This window comes from Lepisosteus platostomus, chromosome 3 (assembly GCF_059453375.1).
Source record: "Lepisosteus platostomus isolate fLepPlt1 chromosome 3, fLepPlt1.hap1, whole genome shotgun sequence".
NCBI lineage: Eukaryota > Metazoa > Chordata > Actinopteri > Semionotiformes > Lepisosteidae > Lepisosteus > Lepisosteus platostomus.
Genome location: NC_142613.1, coordinates 17,156,011 through 17,179,384, shown reverse-complemented (window position 1 = coordinate 17,179,384; position 23,374 = coordinate 17,156,011). Strand labels below are relative to the sequence as shown.

At 35.7% G+C, this 23,374-nt stretch overlaps 1 protein-coding gene across 12 annotated transcripts in view; it reads right to left on the bottom strand.

The window, feature by feature from the left end:
* Positions 1 to 559: 559 nt before the first annotated feature.
* The window catches only part of esrrga (estrogen-related receptor gamma a), a 253,288-nt gene continuing 230,473 nt past the window's right edge, over positions 560 to 23,374 (bottom strand). For all 12 annotated transcript variants that reach the window (XM_088624754.1, XM_088624748.1, XM_088624746.1 and 9 more), the window contains 2 exons: positions 10,522 to 10,791; positions 560 to 4,281 (listed from right to left, as the gene is read on the bottom strand). In XM_088624754.1, coding sequence (XP_088480880.1) covers positions 4,037 to 4,281; positions 10,522 to 10,791 — 515 coding nt within the window. In that variant the 3' untranslated portion in view covers positions 560 to 4,036. The remainder of the gene's footprint in view (positions 4,282 to 10,521; positions 10,792 to 23,374) is intronic.

Below are 23,374 nucleotides of genomic sequence, written 5' to 3'. Positions count from 1 at the left end.
GAGTTCAGTGAATAATTGAAATTTTGTTTTACATAAACTTTTTTTTTTACAAATAACAGAATGAACATAAGAAACAACTAGAGTCAAAAGCAAAATACTGAGGTATCAATGCAAAATGAACTTAGGCAAAGCTAAGAAAAGGTTTAAAAATGAAGGGTGAAATAATCTCTTTAGACCAGGTAATATTCTAAAACTGCACACCCTGATATTTTCTGATTTTTATTCCACAAGAGCTCCTAGTTAAAATACAATTAAAATTAATACTTTGCTTCATTGGCTCCTTTTAATTATTTTTCACTGTTAAACCAGGGTTCACAAATTTCTTCTAAAATATCAGCTTGAAGTCGACAACTTCTTAAGGACCTGAAAACAATTAAAAAACTATGTCTGTAATCTAATAGTGCATTTAATTATGAAGTTAAACAACTGAGGATTCCAGATGGAATGAAAAGCAAGCAAAGTTCTTCTGACAGATTTCCTCGTGCTTCCTCACAAAGAATAACAAGACCTGGCACTCAAAAGCATCAGTAACTAAGGAAAATAACAGATCACAGAAAGATTCGTCAAAACTGGAAGCTTGTTTAATATTGCTCTACCATCGTCCTGAAAGGCATAATTGGAGTTACACATCTGAACTGATCATAGTTACAGAATCATAGGTCTCTCTTTTTGCATTGAACAATATATACAATGTAAAATAAATACATTTACACAAATGGACATATTGTTGGAGCACACTTTATGATACACATCACAAAAATATACAGTTAATCGTTTTACAGATGTGAAGCACATCTAGAACTACAGACATGGTTCTCACTACAGGTTGTTTCAGCAACTCCTGGATTTTTTTTTATTTCAAGCTTTTAAAACATTTTTCAATTTTGCATGTAAGACTGCCATAAATCATTTAATTAATAGGCAGGTATACACTGATGCATAAATAATTTAAATACAACCACCGACACCCATAATCTCTTCTATAAGAAAAATAGCAGTTGTTTGTACATTTTTATATTTTTATTCCTATCATTTAAATGCAAAATAGTCCAATAAATACAGCATTTTGATCTAATTCAAACACAAGTGCAACTTCTGTGTGTTGCACAGTCATATTGCTTTAAATAAGAAAAAAAATAAAAAATAATTAAAGTTGGTATGGCTAAATAACACACTTTTCCTATATTAAATATCCTTGAAAGGTATTAAAGACACAGCAAAACATTCTCAGTAGGATTTAAGCTGAGACTGATAGTGTTGGATGCCAGCTGTTATTTAATTTTTAATCTGATTTGCTTATGAAGATTTCTTATACCTAATAGTGGTAAACTATAACTGACATCAACATGCAATAGTTGAAGTTTAATCATATGTATCACCTCAAGGATACAATACTACTGTTTTTGGGACACACAAAGTAATCAAGTTTGATTAAATACCTCTGGAAGCCTGAAAGTAACCTCATTAACTGCCTTTAACTGACACCAGTTCAGCTTAATTTCCCAGTAAGAGACTGTTTCTAGAATCTTTCATACCATTTATGTCCTGTATATATCAGTGGTATAATGAAACAAAACACAAATCCCAAAAGGAAAACAGCACCTTACTCCCAGGAGTTGTGTGTGTATTTAAATGGAAGTGCCAACGTCTGAGTTTATCACAGCTATAAACTTCAAGTTATTGACCATCTCATGAGTTCTATGAATGATTATTAAGTCTAGAATCACAGTACGGTCACCTCTCTACAGAGAAACCACAATCTATAATATAGTTTTGTATAGCTAATGATAGATACACAGTATTTATAGAACAAGACTAAAAAAAAAAAACAGAAAAAAAAACTTCAACATCTTTTTGTTTTTAATTCACACAAAGTTAAAGCGGTAGGTTTGGAAACTGGTGCTTACACCATTTTTTACTTTTATTTTTTTCATTTTTTTGCAACAACAGAGCAAAGTTAATATAACAACAACTGAGATGATCAGAATGGAAGGCAGTATTTACAGCATTTCTTTTAAAAAGTTTACATTAGCTAATGTTCTGAAGTACTCAAATTCTTCATTTGTTTAATAACCTAAGATATACATTATTATTCACCAAGAAACTGTTACACAAATGTATCCCTTTTTCATTTTTTGTCTTCTAAATAATTATTATTGAATTATATGTCAATAGATTGAGTTATTTATTTTGGATCTGTTTGATCTAGAAGTTACTAGGAAGAGCCTTAAAACCAGTAAGGTATAGTACACTACTGAAGTCTCCTGAGGAATGGTACATCCAATATTGTCTCTAATTCTACCCTGTGTCTATAAAAGCATACAACACGAGAACTCTTAAACACCACAAGAAGAACAAGACAACCTTTGAATGCAAAGAAAAAGAGGGACAAAAAAAAGAAAAATGAGGTTTAGAAAAGCACAGCAAACGTGGAACATTGAAAAGCTGAACTACAATATTTCTTTTTTTTTTGTCGAAATAAATGTTCTTAGGTAAGGTTTATAATCTTTAATTTACAATATGTGCACAATTATTCAGAACGGTTTGAAAGTTAAGGGAACCTTTACTAATACTGATATATTGATCCCAGTAGGTGAGATTATTCTTAAATGATTATTGAGCTTTTCAACTGTTTTTAGTTTAGTTTTGGGGATAGAATCTGCCTATTTTTTTTATTAGATTACACCCTGTAACAGTCTTGATCCTGAATGGTTCCTAGTTTTAAATAAGAAAAAAAACTAGGATCATGACAGCTTTGAAAAATTCAGTGTAGTATATTTGGTTAGCAGCCTTGTCATTTCTTTGAATCTGTCATTCACTTTATTGCCATTAATGGTATTCATGTTATGTTTTTTGAAGACAGCCAAGAAGTAGTCTGTCAGATATATTATTGGTAAGTATCCATTGTCATCAGTTAGATTCGACTTTAAAGTCATTGGATATCATCAGTATGCTGTAGGTGTAATCTAACAGTGGACTGCAATCACAGAAAGAAGATCTTGAGCATGTATTAAGGGGAAAAAATAGCTTCCTCAGCTAAGACTGGCACACAACATAAATTGCATACATGTTAATATGCACCTTCCCTTTTTTAATAACTATTGCTTGAAGAAGGTAAAAGTTCACACAATAAAATGGCTGAAAGTGGTAAAGCTGGTACAAAAAAATCTAAATTAATTATCAACAAAATATCATTAAAAAATCTTTCTTAAAAGTTTTATTATATATTTATATATATTGACCTTCATTATCGATCCTCATTGCTTAATCCACACCAATAGAAACAACAACAACAAAAAAATAAATCAATAACAAATTATCTATAAAAAATGCAGTACGTTGTGTTTTCATATTGCATGAGTGACTAAAGCTTCAACTATTCCCTGAAAAGGTTACAATAAAATCACAAAAAACTAAGAATCATTTGGAAGACTTTAACAAAAACAATTAAGGAATCAAATGGCTGTAACTGATCTAGATGGAAAATGCAATGATAAGAAGCAGTAGCTCCAAACCTTCTCTCAGCCACCTAATTAACAGACTGCTCCTATGAAACCTAATACTGTATTCAGTCAATGCACCATGTTGGACTGTACTGCAAGGAGAAATTGTTCACTTTGATTCCTTTTGTTACAGGGGACATTACACATAATCTGAAGTTCACTGGCATCCATTGAATGGATTTCCTTCCTTTGGCAGGGCTTGGCTTCCTCCTCTCTTCAGTTAGAGAATTCTTTATGAAAAAAAGGTTTGACAGCACAAAACTGCATTAGAAAGTCAGAAGAAAGAGTTGAAAGCTGGTTCACAGTCTTACTGCTAAATAATCAGTGCAGTCTTTTTGAGTAATTATTATGAATTATTATTATAGTAAGTATTATTGTTGTTTATATCATTATTATTATTCTTTAAACTTAAAACACAAGGTCCCTCGTGCTCTTTCCTCGTCTCTATCGGTTTCCCCTTTTCTTGAGCTGCGGCACAGGCCTAGCCCGCACTCCTGTGCGTGGAAAGCGGGGGAGAGCCATCGGTCAAAGAGTCAGACCTTGGCCTCCAGCAGTTCCAGAAAGAGTTTGTGCATGGGCACCTTGCCGTCCTGTTTGATGCTGTAGAAATGCTGCACTGCCTTGGTGGAGGTCTGACGTAGGAGGGGAAGAGTCATAAGGAGCTTGCCAGCCCGGCGAGGATCTTCGGCGTGTTGACCGGCCTCATAATCCTGAAGGGCTTCATGCAAGACATCCTGGAGCTTCTGGACAGCCTCCACATCTTCTATGTGCATTGAGTCTGAAACAAACCAATAAAAACAAAACAAAACAAAACAAAGAGAAGTCAGCGCCTTCTGTTTCTTCCATGGAAGGACAGGCAGCAAATCTTTTCAGATTCAAATTCCTTCAAAATGTTGATCTGTTGGATCTGTTGTAAGCTTAAATTCTGATTTTATGATTAACCTTGTGAAGGTTAAATATATGCTGGGTCTACACTGGTTTTATACAAGATCAAAGTCTGGTGTCCTCAGCCACTGTGTAAGCCATATCCCCTTATAAAATGATGAAATTAAATGATTTCACATATCACAAAAATATTAACATAATATTTATCTTAATGTAAATAACATAATGAACTTGATGTAAATATAGCACAACCTTTACAATGTATTGAACAGTATTGTTAAATGTGAGCTTGTGTTGATAAAACTAAGACAAGAGAAACCATGTATCGTAATTAACTACAGATTTGCCCTACATTTTAAAAACTGGTATTCCCTGTCCTACTCAGCTGTAAGCAATTATGGAGTCTCATTCAATTACTGAGGAAAGTTTTTTTTTCTTTTTCCAATATACTTCCATTTTAAAAAGTGATTTATTTACATTAACTCTTTACACTTTACACAGTATATTTCTGTGCTAGTTAAATTGCAGGAAAAGTAAGTAATGTGGCTACAGACAGCTCACATCAGCCCTAAAGTCTTGGGTGTTTCATTTCACTCTTGGAGTGAATCCAATGTGACATTTATATATTGGGGCAAAAACCTATATAGACCATGTTTCAGGACATGCACAATGGGACAAGAGAAAAACAAAGAATGGCAACAGTTGGAAATAAACAAATTAGTTAGTTAATGTTATTTTAAACATTTAAATATGATATTGCTGGTGGTGTTTGAAAAACAGAAACATATACAATACATGGCATCTACAACTCAGGGGATTGATACAAATTAAACTGGTTAAAATAGGTAAACTCCAGTGACGACCAACTTATGTGACTCAAACTAGAATTTCTTTTTAAATCATAGGCCAAAAAGCTACCAATCAAACCTTGTTAGATTTTTACAAAATATGCAATTCATTGGGACCCTTTACTAACTGCAGCCTACATTTTGGTCCTGACTGAATGAAACATTTCTAAAAACAAAGGATCTCTTCAGTGTGAATGTGCACATCAAGAATCATATTGAACAAAAGCAATCAGATTGCTTATTGTGTTACCCAGTAGAAATTGGTTGTAATTAGAGGTGCAGTATACATACTGGATACAGTGGACACAATGTTAAGAAACATTAAAATCATGCATTTGCATTTCAATCATTAACAAGGTGCATTTAGGAAAATTGGTAACAGGCATGCTTTGAGTTTATTTTCAAGCTTCAAAACATTATTTTCATAAACCAAAAAACTTCAGTAACACACAGGTTTGCTGTTTTTATGTATTTTTTCTAGAGAACACGACACTTTTCCTTTTACCAGTAACACTATACAGGCCAATACAAAACACTCACTACAATCCAGTGTGAAGTCCTGTAAATGCTGCTTAGTTATAGGGACAAGCCTTATTATGTGTTTGTCACTGTAGAATTATTAGCATAAATTATAAGTGCTTGCAGATATTACATATCACTTCAACACATAGTCTGTCAATGAAAAACATAAAGCATCTAAAATGTATGTAAGAGTTTTGCTAATTTAGAATTGTACTAGCCATATATCGTAGAAAACGCTGGTATTAAAACTACAGCTGCTGAAAGTGGAAAAGAGGAAATGTAGGTGTAAATAATTGCTACAGTATATTACAATATTTTCAGAGAAATGTTATTTTGGGAAAATGATCAATTAACTAAAAAGTACAAAACAATTCAAATAAAAAATGATGACGTTCCCCAGATGCTACCTCTGTACTATGATAATAGTCATTATCATATCATATTTTATCAGTCAGGTGGATGCTGCAAATTGGTGGTGGTGGAGGGGAGTCCCCATTACCTGTAAAGCGCTTTGAGTGGAGTGTCCAGAAAAGTGTAAGCAATTATTATTATTATTATTATTATTATTATTATTATTATTATTATTATTATTATCATATAAATTGTTTCTGTAATAGGAAGGACATACAACTGGTGTTGCTTGCATGTTTAATGACAGATGTTTTTAAATCATGTATATTTCTGTTTCACTAAGTATTTTCAAATAAATGATTACCATATTCTGAAAATCACACTGATGGTTTAAACTCTCAGTAACAGAAACAGTTAACATCATGTCGCACATAATGATTACTTTAAGGACAGAATAATGTCAAAAAGAATGAGAAAACCTCCTCATTTTTGTTTATGGGACTGAATATTATAATAATTTGTTTAATCTGGTACTGCTTATTCAGTGGCTCTACAGTTACAGTAGAGAATTAGATTGTTATAGGAACTAAGCAAATGTTTGTGTATGCAAGTCAGATTTAGATATACTAGGGAAAGTGGAAATTTAAGTAGTTTCATGGCATAGCAGTGTAACAAAGAAACAAAAGTGGTGACTAATTACTCCAAAATATATGTCTAATTGCAATCTGTTTAAACCATTGGGTTAATTTTATTGATAACAAAGATTAGTTATTTTTTTAGCAAAGCACAGACATAGCAGCACCCCTGTTTTTTCCCAGGTTTATTTTATCCAAATGCCAAGGAAAGCATGCAATATATTGCATGCAGCAATGAAAATTTAGCATATAATGCATCAGATACTGTAGCAAGCATGCAATGGATATCCTGGAAAGAAGAAGACTTTACAGAACAACTGGAGCGAAGCCTGGCATTCAGAAAAGGTATATGCCTCTATAAGAACCATACAAGCACAGCTTGTACACAAGCACATACAGTATAGCACCTTACCTACTGTACCACAATGTTTTTATGCACATCTATAAATCCATAAATATTCATGAAGAAAATCTAACAGCTAATACTGAAGCAAATAAATTATGAAAAATGCAAAATCTTGCAGCTTGTAATAGGAAGAATTTAATAAGAAGAAAATTAAATTTAATAATTAGAAGTATAAAACAAAAAGTTCAAATCTTCAGTGTCCCTCAAAAGACAGATCTCAGCTCAAAATAATAAAAACAAGATTCACGAACAAATTGCATTCTAATTATAACAGCTTCCCCAACATTTATGTAAGTTTATACATGTCATATTTTGTGGATGTGAGGGTCTGGGTTTATTTACTTATTAATGTGGCCATCTCAATAAAAATCCTACCACATCTTTCTGATATGCATTACATGTGAAGCACGCTTTCCCATGTTTCTTGAGGTTTACTGTCATTAATGCAAAGGATTAGTACCAAGGGAATTAATTAATGATACTGCCCTTCAAAATGCTAATGTTTTTGTTGTTGTTGTGAGTGGTGTCTCTGTGCCTACATCCTTGTCATTGTTTTATTCATGACTTAAATAACAAAAAATAGGTTTGTATCCCTCCCTCTGCAGTGCTGCAGAATTTCCTATCTCTTTCCTATCTCTGCATGACGTGTCTGAATAAAGCTTCCTCTCAAACCACTCTAAGGTTTCTCAGTGGCAAACCTTTGAACTCACACATTGCGCGATTCAGAATGACTACTGAGAAAAACTGCCAAAATGGGCCCTAAAGAAACGAAAAGTCTGTGACATGATAGAACAAACAAACCCCGGAGGGAGTCACAAAAAAATTGTGAAATAAGATGACAGGATAGAAGAAATCTATAGTGCTGTTTGTATTGCAAAATCGGAAGCACTTCTTCATACTTTGTGTCCTATTTCACTGCATAGACCTCTTTGTTTTGATGCTGTGACGCTACTCTGACGTTAAATGTTGCAGACATAAAACATTAAAACATAAATATGTTTTTATTGAACAGATTCATGTTGTATCATATTAGTCCTTTCTCAGGCCAGCTGGTTCTTGAATGGGATCTTTTAATTACATATACATAAAATAGGTCTGTACGAATGTGGAACTTATAAATACATCCATCCTTTTTATAACCACTTTATCCAATACAGGGCTGCAGGGGAGCTGGAGCCTATCCCAGCAAGCAATGGGCGCTAGGCAGGATACATCCTCAATGGGACACATAGACTCAAACTGACAAATATGCACACACTCACACTGGAGTCAATTTCCGCAGAAACCAATTAACCTACCAGTATGTCTTTGGACTGTGGGTGGACAGCAGAGGAAACCCATGCAAACACAGGGAAACATACAAACTCCACAGATATAGCACCCCAGGAATTAAAGCCAGGCATCATAAATATATCTGAATATTAATATCAATGAGTTAAATGAAAAACCTAATTGCAATACATAATAACGAGTGTTCCTGTTATCCTTAGCTTTATCATTCTGAAGGTTATTTAATGAAATAAATATGGAAATGAGTAAAGTGGGTAAAAACAGAACTAGAGCACATGCAGTAAAGCACCTAAAGAACTACTGTATACAGTATTAGCTTATACTGTATATGTAATTCCAAGATGTCTGTGAACTAACCAAAACTGTACACTATATAACAACACTTACTGGGAGATAAAGTGAGTCTTCCTTTATTGTATTGAATAAAAATAAAAATAACTTTTAAAAAAACCTTTCTGGATATAAAAACTGTCCCTTGGACAATGATTTGGAGTTATACTAAAAGCTTCAGTTATGAAAAACTTCTGTCCATGCTCTGTTTTTTTAAAACAGTTCATAAGTTCAAGATTTCATTGAAGGCTTCATATGACACATACTGTATACTTGAAATGACCAGCCTCAGAAATACTGAATGTTCTCAATGTTTTAGAAAAAGCCAATGTTAAATCAATGCTATTATTAAGATATAAAGCAATTATGTAGAATAAGCAAAGCATTTCTTGAAAACAGCCATTGTAAACAAATATAACCTAATAACCAAATCCAACAGGCAGCTGATTAGCATACACATATTACAATGACAAAACGCTGAGGAACTGTAATGAAAAATAAAGAAAGCACTGCAATGTGTTCACAGTTACATCTGTAGTAAAAGCAGCACATGCTTTCAGTTGAAAATAATCAGAAAGTGCAACATTTATTGTTCAAAACAATTTCCCTCCCATCAGTCTGGGAATGCGCACGTCAATATAAGAGATGAACTGTTAATTACAAAATCAATTAAAAAAGAAGAGTCACGCGCTCTGGCTCTCGGGGGTGCAGTATGGGCAGAAGGGCTCATCTCAGCCGGGCTGGCCAAATAGGGAGCTGTCATCCGCAAGCAAGCAAAAGCAATCTGGTTTTTCATTTTTCAGCGTGGCTGAGCCCAGCCTGAGATTGATCGTCACATATGGCCCCAGAAAACAAACTGTCAATACCTTGAACGCTGTAGAATTTGAACAAATAGCCGCCCGCCCATTCAAGCCGCTCATTGCGTCCCATTTAACAGATTTTATTGACAGTTTCCTTCTTGTAATTAAAGGGAAAACTACTGGCCAGCAACCAAGATAAAGTTCAAAGATAGGGTCAAAACAAAAGGAGATGGAGGGCCTCGGTGTGACTGTCAATGGTATACAACATCAGAGCCTGTTATTGACATCCAGGTGCCTAATGATCGGCACCTTATTAAAGAGGGATCTAAGGTGAACATTATGCAAATGCTAAAAGGGACCACAATAAAGCTTTTGATAGATGCAAAGAAGAAGGGAGTGAGGGAAAGGGGGCATGGGAGGGCACAAATCATTCTACTGATCATTTTGTTCTCTACTGTTTCAGCACTTTAGACTCAAATGGGGAAGAAAAGTTCTTTCAGAGAATATTTAACTCCTTCTGTGCTGGCATACTATTTGAGAGCGTATTCTTTTTACACCAATAGCATATGATGTATAATGTCTTAAAGTCACAGATGCTGTATTTTTCACAAAATCAAGTAAAGAAATACTTTCTGAATACAATGAGCACTTCTGATTCTGCAGAACCACTTTTTGTCTTGCAAAGTTGTTGCTGACATAAGAAAGAAAAGTAATTCAAAATGGGCCAATTGTGAAACTAACAAAAAACAGATCAAATCTGGTTATATTTTAAATCCGGTGCTATTTAAAAGATAAAAGCTTCTCTTCAGTTTCATTAATTGGCCTTCACTCAAAGGGTTAGTGTGTGTTTTTTTTTGTGCTCTCAGGAGAAGCCAACACAGGAAAAGTTTCTCAAAAAACAGAGAAGATGGCATGAAAAAAATGTGCCAACAGTCACGCAAATCTGCCAACCTGAATTAGCAAGCGCTATAGCTTTGAGGGTGACAAACTCTTCCTTCTCCAGCTTCATGCTCTTGTATTTCTTTACCAGCTGCAGGATGGCATTGTTGAGGTCGAGAAGGCCTGCCAGTTTGGACTGGTCTTCATCCATGATGTAGTCTTCAGCATAGACCAGCTTGTCCTCAAAGGACAGGGAGCGGTACACCACACGCAGAATGAGAATCTCCATCCAGGCGCTCTGCAGAAGGCTCATCTGGTCTGCCAAGGACAGAGTGGAGAAGCCTGCCCACAGACACAGGGGAAACAGGAGTTGTAGTTACACTGAGGGCCAACATTTTTCTTTATTTAACCAGACAGATACTGTACATCAGCCTAGAACAGATTCCCTCAGACAATTATGGCCAGGCAAAAAGGTTAAAAACATTTTGTCTCAGATCAAAAATGCATAGCTTTCATTTTTTTACAAAGGTGGTAGGGATTGAAACACCACTGTTGATCGCAACATACAACACCAAAGGATAGCCAAATTTATAATTGCTTGTGGCATTTCCCGTCGAAATAGCTTTAATTTTAAAATGTAATAAGGAAATACATGCTTTATAATATATTTGCAAGCTTTACTCACATACTGTATATTATGTAACTGTGATGTACAATTGCATTTTTAAATTAAAAATATAATAACCTTCACATTATATAAGAGGACTTTATGTATTAGATAATGATGATGATGATAATAATACAAGCTTATGTATGAGGGCTTTTCAGGAAAGCACTGGCACTCATATATATTTAGAAATGTATGTCCATATATGACATGTTTATTTGTGCTGTTACTTCCTGCGAAGTTTCATTCAAAGGCTTTTTGAGCATGTGTACCAAACTCAATTCCAGCACACACTATAAGCTTTCTAATCAATGGTTATGTCTATACATGATAGCTTCTTGCCCACTGACTTCCTGTTCAGCTGGGTATTAACCAATTCTTTGAAGGCACCAAAGGGATGTTCGCCATGATTTGGGCATTGAAATTCTGATGCCATTATCTATAGCAAAGCTGCAGTTGTGATGGTGCAGCTGCTTTTCAAGTGTTTCTAGGGGCAGTAGTCTCCTCCAGAATTTGAAGCCAGGAGGCTTCTTCTACTAGGGAATTCCTTATCTTCCCCAGCACACGTCTGGAATCAATTCTAAGCATCACACGAGCTGAAAGACTAATTGCCAGTGTGGATTCTGTTTTTTATTTCCAAAGAAGATGTTTTTGGAAAAAACAGCATACTCAAGATCCATAATTTACAGTTTTATTATACTGAGCTAAAGTAAGAGTGAGAAGGCAAGGAGATAGACTGTTTTTTTAAAGGGGGGATTAAAATGATATCTTATAAGAGTAAAGCATTTTTAATAGAGTATCATATAGTCCTGAAAATATTCAAAACCCTAAATATATTTTGATGTAGTTATTTAGAAATGTAATTAATTAAAACGAATGATTTTTATTATGCAGACAATTTATAGATCATAGAATGTAACTAAAAAGTGCTTTTAAAGTCTTAAGTGATGACGTTGATTTGTGTGATTTTACTAGGCAGTGAAACATTAAAATTACATTAATTAAAAAAAATACACTGGCTGTGTTCATTAGGTTTCTTAGTAAAGCATTGCTGCTTTTAGTTGAAGAATGATGTTCCTCATTGAGGCACTTGTTAGTTATGTGTACTGTATAGCAATTGTATCTAAGCTGCCTGGCACATTAAACTTGTTAGTGAATGGCAGTCCTTACCACAGACAAGGAATTTTAGATGATGACAGTAACACATAATCCCAGCATTGAGGGAATAAGGAGATATTTAGCAACATCTGTTGAGAAGCCCATCTGAGGGAGGCTGCACTGCTGAAACAGTTCATTTTTATCTCTTTCTGACTTGATCACTAATGGCAAGCTGCTCATTATGTATACGTTTCAGGCTATTGTTTATAACAACTGCTAATTTATTATCCCAAACTGTTAACATCTCTGATCTCATTAGGAGCAGTTGAACAGTGCTGAGCAGTTGGTGATTTTTCTGGCCTGCTGGTAAAACTCAACAGAGTGCCAGTTGGCAGAGCCCACCACTAGTACTTAATAAAATCATCAAAAGGGATTAGTCAAGAATTTCTTAAGGGGGTCTTTAAAACAAGACTGTTACATTTTTGTAAGGATATCTGCAAAGTTAATGGGCAGCACTAAAAATAAGATTTTTTTCTCACACTTCATCACAATCAAAAGGGACTGGTCTGATTGAGTTTGAAAGGAAGATGTGAGGTAAGATATGAGTATCTTTAAAGAAGGAAGGACGACCCTATGTAATTGCAAAAAGGGATTTACAAAAAATATGATTCTGTTTGTTAGTGTTTTTTTTCCCCAGGATTGTGATCGAGATATACAAAAGTTCTGGCATGGCAGAAATGCCATATTGTTATCACTGCAATTGAAGACAGGAGGTGCAATTTTTTTACTACTGTATGAAAAAATGAAGGGATATGGAAGTCTAGATAGCTCTAGTAATCTTTTTTACACTGAAGAAATTAGGGGCTTTAAGATGAGAATGGTGAACGAAAAAAGAAGAAACACAAAGGAAGGAGAGAAAAGGTACATTCAATAGAAAATGTGAAAGAAACAAAGGCAATAGGGGGAAGAAAGGAGAAAAGAAGTGAGAGAGGCAGTCTCTCAGGAGCGCCAGATGGACGGAGTATATAGCCTGCAGCACCTTCCTGTGACAGGCCTATTCTCCCCTCCTAGACACCGCTGTTAGTAAATAATTAGATTTACACATTCCCCAATCTCCACACATCTTTCCACCGAATAATTAAAAGCAGGATGATTAGTTTATTGAGTGGAAGGAGGAACTTTTTTTTATTGAGGTCCATCAATGATTTTATCAGGGCCAGTGCTTTTACGGTTGTCATGCGAGTGCAGGCATCCAATTTTTCTTATCTGCCTGATTAATACAAACGCTGTTTCAGGACGCATTAATTAACAGATACAAATCTACGTTCTCATGGAGGGATCGATACGGAGAAGAAAGGAGGCATCAATGCGAATTTAGTGCTGATGATGGAGAAGGTACTCTATTGACATTTACGTGCATGGAAACTTTAAAGTTGCATTACAGCCTTTTTTTGTCTGTGTTATTTCCTTAAAAAAATCTAAACTATCTTGACCTTAATTACATTTCACATCTCCTGAATGTGCAGTTAAAGTGATCTAAAGTATCAAATCATATCAGATGGTCTGGCAATAAGGTCTATCTTTATTTAAAACTGCACAGAATTAATTAATGTTTCAATGTAGCCTCCCATTAAAAAATAGATTTGGCAATTATTATGTAGATGCCTGTATATGATGTACATTATAATGTACATTTGGACTACTAAATGCTGCTGTTTCAGAAAGATTAAACCAAACAATCATGAATATCACATAACTTCACTGCCACTTAAACCACTGTTGTTTTCTGCTTTTTTTTCTAGCCACCCTAATACCGACAAGACTTACTCATACAGATGATACACAAGTATTATCTGATCCTGTCTGCCAGCTCTGCTACCCCCCATTTAACTCTTTTAGCCAGGAGACAGCCTGAAAGGCAGCATAAATTCAGTACAGCCCCTGCGCTCTGCTCATCCACATGCCTGTAGTTGATGCAATCGCCATGGGCACTTGTCAAGTACCTCCTGCCTTTTTTCCCCCTTTTTTTAATCAACCAATGCACTTTGCAGTCAACTTACAAAAAAGGCTAAGCATTTGAAAGTGTGAAGGGCACGCTCAAAAAATATATCTGACGGCTAGTCTTCAAAAATACACTTTCATTTCAGAAAGAATAAATGTTTGTCTCTGGTGCTGAATGCTGACAGAAAGAGGCTGCGGTGCAGCCATGCGATATTAACCCCTACTGGGCAGTCCTGTTCAGTATGAAGTGCTTCTAGCTCTGTGCCATCATTCCTCTGTCTCCTGCCCAACCTGTTATAAATTCATTTTGACTACACATTTACTTCACTGGGCCAGGCCCTCAGGAGCCAGTGCCTCAGGATGCCTTTACCTTAGCGCACTAGTTGTTAAGACTCTTGGTCTGGTGTGTTTTCTGTGGTGGAGCGATGGTTATCCAGACTACTACAGGTCTTATGTAGTATTCTGTTTTTTCTTTACATCAAGTAGGATGACAACTTTGAAAAAACTGAAATGTATAATTATAGATGGTAAAATAAGTTTTACAGCAAATAAACTGGATAAACAGTTTGCCCAAAGCAGAAAATCACACTCTTTACCTTTGGTTTACTTGGTGGATACACATACACACATAAAATAAAAATAAGCCATGCTTCAATTATACTATATTTAGTTTCTAAAATATTTATGTGATCTACTACTAACAATAACTACAGAAAATATGACACAACATAAGATCTGAGGCTTTAAAGCTCTGACCCTTTAAATCAGCTGACATGGTTTTAGAATGAATTATGGTAGTCCCATTAATATCACACAATCACATTCGAAACTTGCTGCAAGTGATCGCAGGATATCCCTGTGATCAGCTATGCATTCGCTCCATCTCCTTTTGCCGAGCAATGTTGTGCACTGCAGATGAAAAACCAAGACAAGCTGAATGGTGGCTCCAGTTTGGCCCAATACTCAATACTAAATCTAGTCAAAAAAGAGAAAAGTGAATATAATTTGAATTCCTCAAATTAGTATACAGTGCATTATTATTAATATCAATCCATCTAGGTTCTTTATCCAATACAGGACTGTGAGGGAGACGGAGATTGTTCCAATGAGCAACAGTTGCAAACATTCACACCAGGGCCAATTTTCTCAGAAGCCAATTAACCTACCAGCATGTCTTTCAAATGTGGGAGGAAAACCAGAGCACTTAGAGGAAACCAACGCAAAACACAAGTATACCATGCAGACTCCACACAGTAAGCACCCCAGGTCCGGAATTGAACCCAAGACCCCAGCACTGCAAGGCACCAATGCCACTACACAACTCTTTAATCCATTTAGTATAATTTAAATTCCCTGACAAATTCAAAGATAGTAGTTCAGGTGGGTAGCTGCGTCAGCATGCGTCGGCAGCAAAGAAACAAGTAATAGGTTTATTCCATGCTGAAAAGAGAAGAAAGAAAACACGTTTCGGCCATGGAGCCTTCTTCAGGTGTGAGGGAAACGTTGTGTTTTCTTTGTTCTCTTTTAAGCATGGAATATACCTACTGTATTACTTGTTCAAATATCTAAGAAAAACACAAAGTTTGGTCATTCAACTAAAATAAAAATAAATTTCACACTGCTTCATTGCAACAAATGAGCATTATGAAAAATAAGCAGGGGAATACTTATTCATGTTCTCATAAAAAAATCCCCTCAAGCAAATTTTCAAGAGTGACCTTCCTTTGTTCTATTAACAGAATTTTATTGCAGGTTTTGCATAGATTTTTTTTTCTAATTTCCTTAAATAAAAGCAATGCAGTATAAAATAGTTCCTTTTGTGCAAACGATACATACAATTGTTTTCAAGAACTAGTTTATCTACATTCTTCACCAGCAAACAGTACAGCACTGCTCTGAACCCTGGCTTTCATGCTGCAGACAGCATAGGACCAGGAGACAAAAAAATAAAAGACTTTTGAAAGAGTGGCACGGACTTGTCGGTCTTCATTTACCAAAGCAGGCTTTTTACAATTCCTTGCTTTCCAAAGGAACTTAAATCTTTTGAAATGTTAAAAAAAGATGAAAATACGGAGAAAACTTGGCTGGTATTTGTTTACAGCTGGCTCTCACCTCTAGTTCCCAATAGGATCACTGAGGGAAAGCACAGTGAACTGATGACAAGTGCCACCAAGCAGATTGAGCAGACCTCTGCTTTTATCACTGCGCGCCTTTCATCTCACTGAAACAAGGGCGGAAAAATCTGAGCCACAGATGTGAGAGGCAGAAAAAAAAATGCATTAACACTGCTGTGGCCATCTCAATCCATTTAGGACACTGGTTATCAGCTAAGCAAATATTCGCCTGTCAGAGAAAGCCACATGCAGTACAGGACATACCCAGATACCACACAATAAAGCGCAAAGCATGTTAAAGAGAAGCTTTGACCTTTTGCACCTCAATAAAATGGGATAAATGTTAAAAGTCAGTGGTTCTTAGCAGGGGAATGTCTACCAATGCCAGGTTATCTTGCACTTAATTTGTAGAGCTGTCTCTGAAACAATAATGTTTTCTTTTCTTTTTTCTATATCTTCTTCCTTGGAAAGCTGTTTTTTTCAACTGAGGCAAATCTTTATCACAAGCCTGGTATTTTTTAACTTTCAGAAAAGGTAAATACTGAATATCAACCATATGATCAGAAGGTCACATCAGAACATTTTGCGATCAGGTATAGTATGTAAGGAAATACTGTAAACATAAATAAAAGAATATTCAGTGATAATACTTGAGTAGCTAAATAGGATGTTTGCAGAAAAATTCAGAGAACCCTACTGAAAATATTAAAAGGACTTATATAATAAAATTATATTAATCAAAATTGGCTTTCTGATGGTATCCATTAGCCACTTATCATAGAGACTCAGCTGTATTTTTCTTCCTGCATTATAATGTTTATTTTATCAACTGCATTTTTTTCTTACAAGAATCTATGCATTAGCCCTAGGAAAAAGGATCGTCAACTAATCACAAAGTCTGAAAGAACTGCTTGATTCTAATACACCTAATTAGCAATCGGCAGACTCTTAATTGCATACATTAGAACCGATTCGTAGTGGAGATTAATTCTAAATATACCCAAGCAGCTGGTTAAGATGCCACGGATTACTGTACGGACTGTACTTTTCCACTTAATTAGATATCAAAATTAAGCGGCAACAAGCATTTTGACATAACGGGGGATTGAACCGCTGCTTGCAGTCCCAGGGCTGCACTAAAGTGACCGCCTAAGAGAGCCGCACAGATGGAGTGATATTAAAAGCCGCACTGGAAAGCAATTTCAAATAATAAAATATCAATATTTACATTTTAATTACCCCTTCCCAGAGTCTCTTTGTCATTTTCACTGTTGCCGTCTCTGCGAGAGGTGCTTGGGAATGACATTGTGGTTCCCACTGCAAAGCCTGTTTGGTTTATGTCGTGGAATGATTACAGTGTTTTTTCTCTTTTACCCTGAGATGCTCGCTTTTTTTTTCCCCGCTCGTGTTTGCAAGAATGACACCAGTTTTGCAAAATTCCCAGTCAGGGAATTAACGTTGTGTACACAGTATACAAGAGCTTGCCTGCTTGTGCTGGTGAGTGTGTCTTGTGATGTGCACCCAGGCTGCCAGGTATTCCCCAGAGGGCTACAGACCAGTCGTTATCAAACAAGTCACATTCCTCTACAAAAGGCATGTGATTGTAGGGTCGTGGACAATTTTATTATACAAGTTTATTTATAAGTGCTCTCCAAGACAGTCAAAGCACTGTGGAAAAGCAGGCACGTAAGAAGCAACCAGGAGCAAACAACACGAAAAAAAACAACATGGCAAATAAACCGCTTAATGAAACTAAGGAAATATACGTGATTTTCTTTACAAGGTAATATATAACGTAAGAGATTCAAAACATGTCACCATATCAATAAATATAAAAAGAACTATCTGTAGTGTAATGAAAATCTACTGGTATACATGTAATTTATACCAGCTGAACTGTTCATTTACAAAAATCACACACCTTCAAAAGTGCTTTTACCTGCTGCTCATATTTTATCCAGTACACCTCAGTATCAAAGAAATGAGCCCAACTATATCATATATGTACAGACATATCTCTCAATATCATGGATATTATTACTGAAACAATAATACAGCTTTTGAATCTACTGTATGTACAGTGTACAGTATAAGCGTGCTATGTATATTGTCAATCTCAAATTTTATATAAAAGGGAAGGAACACGAGTCTCAGAGTATTTGAGGGAGAAAAGGCACTTGAAACATTAGTATTACTGTGATTTTATTACAAGAAATTACATTTCATTTACTGAACACAAGCTACAGAATGTGTCCTTCTATCTTGAAGCAAAGGACCAAGAACACCCTTTATTGGAATTAAATAATTAGTATTGGCAAGGAATCTGATTAAAATATTGCCTTGTAGGAATAGTCCTACAGATTATTTTATGAAATCCTCTGAACAGCTCTTAATCTTTATGCAGTATTATATGCAGTTCTTTTTAGTGTACAATAATACCTAATTTTCTTAAACTAAAATATTTAATTCACAGAACCCAAGATTGGTATAATCAGTAATATTCTGTTCGTGAATAATGAACTTACTGTACAATATACAGTATACATGTAACAAAACTAGGAAGAAGGGAAAGCAAGGACATCACTGTGGTCCATGGTGACTTAATCTCCAGTGAGATTAGTTTCCAAATATACTGAAACTAAATAAAATACTAAAATGCTCCACAACAAACCTCCCATTAGTGCAGAACACTTTAAATTGAAAGAGAAGAGCCCTTAAACATGCCTTAATGCTTTTAAGACAAGACATTTCCCCATTTCACACCAATGAGCACCTTTTAATTTCTGGAAAAGCCACGGCTGAAAATCTTAATTAATTGTTCCATACTGCTTCAGGGTCATTATGCAATGTAATAAAGGCCGTGTAATTATGAAATTTTACAGCCATTACTGTGGCTGATAGCTCGTATTTCATCATCAGCAGGGCCCAATGGCTTTTGAGACACATGGCTCCCTTTGATGAACTACAGAGAGATCTATCAGGCCCAAACAATAACCTGGCCAGGCAGCTATAATAGCTACCCACAGATGATGCAACAGATAAAGATAAACTATAAATCCCAGCAAAAATGCCACCACAATGGCGTGGGATGAAAAGGGGAAAAAGAATGAACAGTTGAAAGAGGTCTGGCTGGTGCTGTAAGGCACTGGGGCATCCCTGTGTGCTTCACTGCAAGGGTGTCGAATGTAACACCCACACTGAGTACTGGTAAGAGGAGTTCAGCAAGCTCAGGTGTCTGCTAATCAATTTCTTCAAGCAGAGAGATGCATTACTTAATGCATCTAAAAGTGTTAAGCCAAACTCTTCTAAATATTCAGTTTAAGTAAAACTATGGTTAATTACGGAATCGTAAAGTGTAGCTAAAATAATGCTGAAAATGGAGCAAAGATCAGATGATGCTGAGAATTAAAGGTGACAAATTTAATATGTTACATATTACAGACTTCATAATGCTATTGTCGGTATCTATAAAGCCTTTGCCAAGTTAAACAAAAAACAAGGCCAAAATCAAATCAAAATTGCAGAAAATATTGAAGCTCTGTTAAAGTTTCAATGTTAACTCCTAGCTGTTTTTTTTTTTGCTTAAGCACACTACAGTGAAGAAAAATCTCTCTTGAGTTCACATCCCAAGAGTGCAATTAGGATAAGCAAATAAATGTATTGTTTTATTTTTAGAGTGAATATGTCAGTTACAACATAGTCAGGTTTTAAGGAATAAAAACACTGAAAACAAACAATTACATTTAAATTGTAGTTATATTTTGTGGCATCAGAAATAGCGATTAATCTAGCTAATGTCTCATTTCAAAGCACTGTTCTGACAATATACTCTAGAAACCAATTGAACTGAATCTGGGTAGTGTTATAATCTGAATGTGAGTCTTCCCAAGGGCCCATATATAATTGACCTAAATCCACTGGGGTTCGGTGTGTTTTAAGTCAGCCAAGACTTTCCAGCCAATGCCCCCTGTCATTCACCAGGCACAAGTTGCCCTGCCCACAGCTTAATCAATTAATTGTCAAATTGCAGCACGAAGAAAAAAATTGTATTTGTATCATGTCTTCGTATCTTCTATGGTGGTAGAAATCAAAAAGTTGATGAATAAAAAAGTGAACAGACAATGTTGATATTTTTCAATATTTTCAAGGCAAAAATACTTTCACCTTGGTGAAAAATACTTTCAAATGGTGAAAATACTTTAAAATGGTGTGTAAAAAGCATAAAGGTGTCTTATATTCCAAGATACCATTTTTTTCATTTTGATTGCTAGGCATAACATAATGACACATTATGGAATAGAGAGAAAACCCAAGGTCACACCTGGATTTCCCTGTTTTGTAAGCATAAGAGGTGACCAGCAATAAAAACACAGGTGCTGTCTTGTCTACAGTAAAACAGAAGAAAGAACAATCAGCATGACAAAACGGTGAAAGTGAAAGTGGGAAAGAGCCCTGCAGGAGCCAGTTTCTATGAAGGCACAAGATGTTGAGACATCCTTACTTCATCATATAAAGATATATTTTGTGCATTTTTGGAAGGGACACCTGCAGTCTGAATTTGGGAGTCATAGGGACTTGTGACATTAGTCCACAATTTAATGTTCATAAGTTGCTGACTGATAGAGCGCCTAACTTGTGGAACTTTATCTAGTGTCCATTATCCCAGACTTTCTCAAATGACACTGATTCACCAATTTCTCCTCTGTATTTTTTTCAGAAGATTTAATACTGTATTGAAAGTGTTGTATCAGTACATTGAGAGAATCATCATCCACTGCCATTCACAAATGATTAATTTCTAAGGTAATGCAGTAGACCTGTCTTATATACTGTAGGTCAACAAATGTCCCAGCTTGGCATTTCAGTCAAAGGTGGTAGCAAGGGAAACTGCTTCAAGAAGGAGTCCAGAGTGGGGTCACAGGCGAAATTTGGTGAGTGACCACTTCCTAATAATGCCCAACATCGATTCAAATGAAAAGGAGGACATTACTTCAGAAAAAGGAGAAAGGCTAAATCTTAAAATGACAGGAGACTTGTAATCAAATGTAGCACCTACATGTTATCTAAAAGTTGTTTTAACAGAACTGAAGTGAAAATGCCCTTTAACACCAGTGGTGTCTGAAAATCAAAGAGCACAGCATTAATTTCTGAGCCAGTCACCTCACTCATAAGTAACACAGTGGACACCTCAGAACCTTTCAATGTAGCCTTGGCCAAATTGATATTAATTTACATCACGATTAAGCCCACTTGTTAAGTCCAATTCGGCCTACTTGTTATTTTGCTTTTGTCAGGGATCCCTGTTTAACTTGAAGCCTTGCCTACCTCCAGCGTGGCGTGAAGAGTTATAATTCCTCAGAGCTGGCCGACAGCTCAAATCCAATCCCATTTCCCTGGCTGCTTGTTTCCTGATGGAAAGGATGGCCCTTCTGAACTGTTATTTTGGGGGCTGGGGGAGGCGATGGCCATTTCATGCTTGTCTGTGAACTTTGCATGAACCGCCAGAAATAATGTAGTGTGATGACAGGCCAGTTATACCTTCCACTAAATTTGCTGTCTGGAATGAGTTGAAATAGAGTTTGGTTTGTGTAATTACGTCCATCTATCTTTATATTCCAGCAGCATATCGCAAATTGAAAATACTAAAAATTGACTGTTCATTCTGATATTTAATGATTGCCGAAGACATGCCGATGATTTATTGGTTACTTACCGATGTGACACATTTGCATCTTATTAGATGGAGATTACTAGGCCTTCAAATTGCGGACGCGGCTCTATACCGTCTGATGGATTGATTTGATTTGCAAATGTAATCAAACTAATAAGCAGGAAAAAATGAGCAATAATGCTTTGTTTTTTCAACTGGCAATCACAGCCACCACCCCCATATCCCAGTCAACAAGGCAGATGGGCCTGATAGGGCGGGCAGGGCTCTCTGAAGGCCTCTGTACTGCACAAATGAGATGGGTGTCAGAGCGGAATCTATCTGATGGAACATGGATAGACATGGAGACCATGTCCTCCATGAGTCATGGAGGACTTCTACAAAATAAAGTTGTCCTATTATTATGTGAGAGTTATAACAAAACAGTGCTGAGGCATGGTTCTTTACTGTTATAATATGATATAAGAACTAACTAGCTGAAATCAAAAACTGAATGCCAAATTAATATCTGCTGTACTACTTGAAGTACAAGTTATTCTTTTAAGTAATTAAAATATATATTTCATTTTGTATTATTATTGTTTCTCACAGTTTTGCCTTTAAATTAAAAATAAAAAAACTAATGTCCCCAAAGTGTAAAAGCTCAGCCTGATTCAATAATTAACACTTACTGTACCACTTGTTAAATCAGCCAAAGAGGTAGCACATCTAGTAATCAGTATAACTTAATGAAGGGAGAGTGTGCGCAAATTAAAGTGATCAAGTGTTAATTAACTTAGGAAATAGCAAAACAAAACTGTGGAAATAAAAATCAAACTGAGTTTTACTTTTTCAAATATTACAAACAGCTGACAGATTTTAGTATAATGCTTTGCTATGATTAAACACATAATATACATTCCGATTAAGTTAACACAAAGATTAAGTGTCCTGTTATCACCTTAATATTTTTCAATTTATGGATATTAAAAATTTTTAAAACCTGTTCTGTCTCAAAATATCCTGACTATATCAAAAAGAGCATGGGTGTTTATTTTCAACTTGATCATTTGAGGTTCAACGGGAATCTATATCCAAAATACCCCTTACATTATGCTTTATGTTATTAAAAAATCAATTACATTTTTGCGAACACATTCCACATTCAATCTGTGAACGTATTGATTAATATAAATATGGTCACATATCATAAAGTAATATAAACAAAACAGAAATAATAATCCCCATGGGGCTACTGAGTCTCTTAACTAGGCCTTTGTGAGTCCCAACCTGGGTATTGTGACCAGCCAAGAGTGAGCAGAATTTCTCAAATAGTGGTGCATAATTTGCTCAGTGTACCCGGAGGCAGGGTTAGGACTAGTTGGCTAGGGCTCTGTC